The sequence below is a fragment of the Chinchilla lanigera genome, unplaced genomic scaffold, assembly GCF_000276665.1.
Source record: "Chinchilla lanigera isolate Chin_1 unplaced genomic scaffold, ChiLan1.0 scaffold00003, whole genome shotgun sequence".
Lineage (NCBI taxonomy): Eukaryota > Metazoa > Chordata > Mammalia > Rodentia > Chinchillidae > Chinchilla > Chinchilla lanigera.
The window spans coordinates 18085667-18091480 of record NW_004955404.1 but is presented as its reverse complement, the minus strand read 5'-3'; the positions used below and the strand labels follow the sequence as shown (position 1 = coordinate 18091480).

The 5814-nt window shown below is 44.0% G+C and overlaps 1 protein-coding gene and 1 long non-coding RNA gene across 4 annotated transcripts in view; one reads left to right on the top strand and one right to left on the bottom strand.

The window, feature by feature from the left end:
- The first annotated feature begins 16 nt into the window (after positions 1 to 16).
- Gpc5 (glypican 5) overlaps positions 17 to 5814 on the top strand; it is a 1267099-nt gene continuing 1261301 nt past the window's right edge. For all 3 annotated transcript variants that reach the window (XM_005374117.1, XM_005374118.1, XM_013516298.1), the window contains exon 1: positions 17 to 387. In XM_005374117.1, coding sequence (XP_005374174.1) covers positions 225 to 387 — 163 coding nt within the window. In that variant the 5' untranslated portion in view covers positions 17 to 224. The remainder of the gene's footprint in view (positions 388 to 5814) is intronic.
- Positions 1088 to 5814, bottom strand: part of LOC102030031 — an 11575-nt gene continuing 6848 nt past the window's right edge. Inside the window, exons 2-3 of the long non-coding RNA XR_259316.1 lie at positions 3621 to 3723; positions 1088 to 1407 (exon numbers count right to left, since the gene is read on the bottom strand). This is a non-coding gene — a long non-coding RNA (uncharacterized LOC102030031). The remainder of the gene's footprint in view (positions 1408 to 3620; positions 3724 to 5814) is intronic.

Sequence of the window (5814 nt, the reverse complement as noted above, 5' to 3'; positions counted from 1 at the left end):
CGGCGGCGGCGCATCGCAGGTTGGCGACGGCTGCGGCGGCAGCGGCCGGGGTGGGACGCTCGCGGCTCGCTGTCTGCAGGTCTCGCACTTTCTTGCTCCCGCGCGGCTTCTTCTCGCCTCGGCCAGGGAGCGGCAGCTGGCAGGGCTCCGCCTGGAAACTCGAGGGGCCCCGCGTCGGGACCTCGGGGAGCCGTCGCCGCGCGGCGCGGGTCGCACCGGACGCCATGGGCGCGCGGACCTGGCGCGCGGGCTGGCGCTGGCTCTTCCTCGCGGCGGTCCTGGGGTCCGCCCGGAGCGAGGGCGTGCAGAGCTGCGAAGAAGTTCGCAAACTTTTCCAGGGGCGGCTCGCGGGAGCGCTCAGGGGGCTGCCGGACGCGCCGCGGGCAGGTAAGGCGCGGGCTGGGGTCCCCGGAGCGCCCGCCCTGCGCTCCCGGGCGCCCGGAGGTGGCGCTCGGAGGGAGATGACCTTTCGGGCACGCTGGCCTCGCCGGCCGAATCCCGAGGAGGCCCCCGGGGGCTCGGGGTGCCGCTGGGGACCCCCGCCGCGCCCAGCTCCGGAGCTGTGGCGCGGGCTCCCGGTCTCCAGGCTGCGCTGGAAGGAGCTGGGAGCGCGGGCGTCTGGGGACGGCTGGCCCGCCGCGTTTCTGGTGGGAGAGGGGGTTTCTCACGGACTGAAAGGAGTTGGCTTGGCCGTCCCAAGTTGACTGTAAGAACACGAACCTTCCTTTCGCTCCTTTGCGGGAGACCCGGGCTCTAGCAAGGACACCCCGCTGTCTTTCTGAAACCGAGATCCGGATCCTGTGCACTCGAGACGCCACTGTTCGGGGCCCCTGCGCACCTTGGCACCAGGTCTCCCTTGTAGGAATCCGGACTTCCCAGTGTGTCTCCCAGAACTGCGGGGTAGTTTCAGATCTGAAAGGTGTTAGGGCTACGGGCAACCCAACTTAACGTATCGGGATACCAAGTAACACGGGTGAGGTATACCAGGCTCAAAGGGGGCGAGTAGTGTTAGGGTGCCCGGTGCAGATCGTGCCTCTTGTGAGCACATTTTGACTGCGTCTTCACCTCCTGATCTCATTCTCACCGCGCACGTTTGTGCCTACTGACAGGAGTGCCCGGGGGCTTGCTCTATTTGCAAGAGGTTTTAGTTGTCCAATGCAATAGCAGGTGCCAGGAGCTAAGTCAGATGTCACTGGAGCAATGCACCTCTTAGCTGGACTGTGAAGGAAACACAGAAATGAATGCCGTGAGATTACTTGGTTGGACAAAGAATTTATGAAAGGTGCTTGAGCCTAAAATCCATCCACTGCCCGAGTTTCCAAGGTGAGGGGTCCGGCTCTGAGCACTACCCAGCTGTAGCACCTTTGCTTGCCTGCTTTTCTGGCTGTGAACTCAGTTCTTGTCATCCTAGGAAGAAAACCTGGTTATTTGGGAACACTGAATCCATCTGAGTTTACGTGACCCATTTTAAACACAGAACTATTTATTTGAATACCTAATAGGCATTACTAGATGCCTTTAACTCCTCCTTGAAACGGCACAGTTGATATTCTTGCCTCCTCAAACAAAATATCCTCTTGTAAATAGCATACATATTTTTTCAGTGGATTGTTTTCATTAAGAAATACGTCTCACTTGGCTGCTGGTAAATAAAAGTGTGTGGTGTGTTTGCGTGTGTGTGTTTGCGTGTGTGTATGGTGAGGAGGTTGAGCTGTGCGGTCCTCATTTGAATTATTAGATTTTGCTTCCCAAATGCCATAGTTTCGGCTGAGATGTTCAGTGAATGTTGCTCCCTCTCCAGAAAGACCCTCGTTTCAATCCCTGCTCCTATCTCTGTATTTCTGCTACCCAATTACTACAGCACACTGGCTGGAAGGTATTGCATTTCTAGAAATGTGTATGTCATTTACTTTGAAGAAGAGCTTCCCAGAGTATTAATCACTGAGATAACATTTTATCAAGATGTATTGTACAGTCAAACTGAAGCTCAGCCCTACAGAGAAGGAAGTGGTTGTCGTTATTTGCACTGATACATAGGACATAAAGTGCCAGGATGGCAAGACTCTTCTTTTCTAAGTTATTCTGGGTGGTTTCCCGTTGGTAGCCCTTTTTAAGTCTGTGGCTTACGCTGATGGAGTAAGTACAGTGCGTGCACTCGTAGAGACATCGCTGGAGCTGCTGAGAAGGAGTGTTAAATGCCTTGGCTATTTTAATTAAGAAAAAGTCATATGGAAGTGTTATCCTGATCCAGACTCATGCAGGAAAACGCACTTATATGAATTTGATAAAGTTCTGATTTTTCTTGTTTCTGTATTGTTGGTCATTCATTTGAATAATTCAACAAAATATTAAACTCCTTCTTTAAACATCTCTTTCCTCTTCCCAGCTTAAAAAAACTTTCTTAAATTAAGTAAAATATACATATCATATTTTTAATAAATGTTTTTCTTAATTTCTGTATTTATGTGTAATCTATAACATTTAATGTGCTTGAATATAGTCGTAGTTGGATATCTTTCCTAAAATTATACTCTGTCTCAAGGGAGAACATGATTAAAACAGACGTAGTCATTTCCACATGAGGGTGAAAGATGACTATTCTTTTAATAACTGTGCTTAGCACGCAGGCTTTCAATGACTAAAGCTAGGGCACCAATTTGATATTTGTTTTTCTTGGAAGTATATTTTCAGTGTTCTGTTTTTTTCTTTTTTTCTTTTCACATTTTTGTCCACAGTAGTGAGTTCATGAGATGTCCAGCCAAAATGCCATATTTCTAATATGAGAAGGTAGAATAACTTTTTACAGTTACTTCCTACACTTACGACTTTTATATCTTCTGAAAAACATGTTACTCAGTTTGAAATTACTATAGGGTGAGAACAGCCATTTAAACTGTTTCTCAGATTTCCCTCACCTTTGTTCTCTACACTGCTCCAATTCTTTTAAGCCTATTGAGCTCTAAGGATGTTTGGATGAGAAATGTAAAAAAGGAAAGAAGGTGTAAATGTGTTTAGAATTACAGATTTCCTGTGTTCTGGTTTTATTTCTTAAGTAGTAGTCAAGGTGCCCTTTGCTCTTATTTATTTTATTCAGAAAAGAACTGTTAGTGGAAGTGTCTTTGAAAGGTCCTTTTTGTTTCATTTATTGGGGAGGGGAGATAATGCTTTCCCATTGAAATTCCCTTCACACATGCCTTACTAGCAATGCATTATTTCATTCTTTAGAGAGTAATTCAGAGATTTTAAAAAAAAATGTGGAGAGTGTGTTCCGGTGATTTATATACTAACTTGTTTTTCAAGTGTATATGTTGATAGAAAACTCTACATTAGTTTGTGCAAGATTAATCTTAGTTAACGCTATGTTACTACCACAGAATACCTGAAGCATTTAGCTTATAGAGAGAAAATGTGTATATGGTGTATGGTTTTGAAGATTCCAGTCCAAGATCAGGTGGTCCCAATGACTTGGGCAGATCATGGCAGAGCAGAATGCTCCTGTCATGGGCCAGGAAGCAAAGAGAGGGAGAGGAAGAGACCAGGTTCCTACAGTTCCCTTGAACACACGCCCGCAGTGACCGAGGCTGACTCACCAGCCTTTCTCCCCAAAGCCTTCCCTGTACCTCCCAATAGTGTGCCTTTCGGGACCGAGTCTTTAACACGTGGACCTTGGCGGACATTCAGCATCCAGGCTGCAGCAATGGCTTTTTCTTTGGAGGGTTTTGCCTATAAGTAGAAGATGAAGAAATTTGATGTGGCAAAAGGAAATTCTAATACTCTAAGACACTTAAAGTGGCACTCTAGGATTTTGTTTTGTTTTAAACTGCTTTCCCTGCGATCAAATCTTATAATTCCTCCAAGGACAGTTTATTTTATTCTCCTGTATAAGAGAAACAATCTACCCGGTAATCTTAGAGTTTGGAATTACAGACATCTGAGTCTTGAAGCTCAATTTTGCCTCTTGTAGTTCTGTCCTGGGCTAATGAGTTATCATCTTTGAACCTCTGTTTCCTCATCTGTAAAATGGACATTTCCTGGAAAGGTGGATGCATAGGCAAAATGAAGTAAGTTATGTAAAATGACCGAAACCCAGGCATATAGTGTTTACTGTGTACTCTCATTATTATAATTTTTATTGCACGTATTGATTTGATTTTTGCTTTAACTGGGTTTGTAAGGTGACATTTTAGTTTTAGATCTATGTATACATAGATTTTATAATAATGACTTGTTTTTTCAGTTACAAATGATTATTTCTAAAATTGGGAAATATATGTATTGAAAATGACATATATTAGGTTATAGTGAATATTTTATTTTGTGTTGTAATAAAACTCTAAGAAAAACAAGACTCTACTGCGGCTAGCTGTGCTATCCATAGCCATTCTCTCCACTGCTGCTACCACCATTCTGGTTCTGTTTGTATTCAGGGACTCAAAGTAATGTGTGTAGGGTGGTTTAAGGAGTCACACAGTTAGATGGCTGGTGGCCATAATCACTATTGACAGTAATTTTTTTTATTTAAAGAGTCAAAAAACCCAATCAAAAGATACAGAATTTCAAAACAAGATGATATGAAATTAACAATGGTTATTATATTGCATATTGTTATCTTCAGAGTAGTTGCTCAGATTACCAGGTGTCCATCAACCAGGGAATGGATAAAAAAGATGTGGTATTTTTATACAATGGAGTACTACTCAGCTATAAAGAAAGATAAACTCGAGGCTTTTATAGGTAAGTGGATGCAATTAGAGACCATACTCCTAAGTGAAAGAAACCAGACTCACATGTGCAAGCATCGTATTGTCTCCCGAGTGTAAGAAACTGAAAGAGTAAATAAGATCCAAAAGGTATAATAGATATAGTGAAAGAGAAAGAAACTGCTCAAAAGGAAAGAACAAGTGGGGTGGGGGAGAAGAGAAAAGGAGGAAGGGAAAAAAAAGATATGTGCACTGCCAGTAATTTCTAATTGAGATTTTTTTTTTTTCAAATTGAGCAGCATAGTTATGGTGATCAATTTCCATAGCAAAAATTGAGATGTATGGTTTGACGCTGGAGCAGATTATTAATCTTAGGACAGTGCTGTGTTGAAACCCACCACAAAGAACCACAGGAAATAAACCTGTGGTCAAGCAAATCAGGTTCATTTTGCTCGCTACAGCAAGGGAAGTTTGCACACACAGGAACTGTGGATGTTCTTCCTGGCAACAAGCAGTTGGGAGGACTTCCTAGAGGCTTTGGGCTTGTGCTCCATGGATATAAGGAGGTTTTAATAAATGGGGACAATTAAGAGATTGGCTATCTAGGTAGCTTTTATCCAGGTGTTAGAAAGATTAAAGTGGGGTTAGTTGTCATTCGTACTCAGGCAGTAATAACTACCGTTGGTCAGGCAGGAGGATGCTTCATCACTGTGTGGTTGGAGAGCACCTTTGTCCATGTCCCGTCGCAGCACAGGTATCAGGCGATCGTGTCTCATTGTCATGCTTTTATTCTGTGCATGCTGTTTATGTTGAGTAGTGATCATCAAAGCTGAGTTCGTGCCACGGCCATTTGTCTCTCTCTCCCCTGGAAAGTCCTGGGTGTGCTTTGATCTCTAAGAGTGTGTGTTCTATTTTTACCCAGACCCTTAGTGAAGCTTGGTAATGAAGTGAAGGTGAACTTCAGGGCCATGGACTATGACTTACATCAGAGACCTGAGTTGTACTGATTATGCCCTATTTCCTGATAGGATCCTATATCAGTCAGTCAGTGCTCACTACAGAGAAAAATTTATATGTGTGTATATATATATATATATATATATATATATATGTA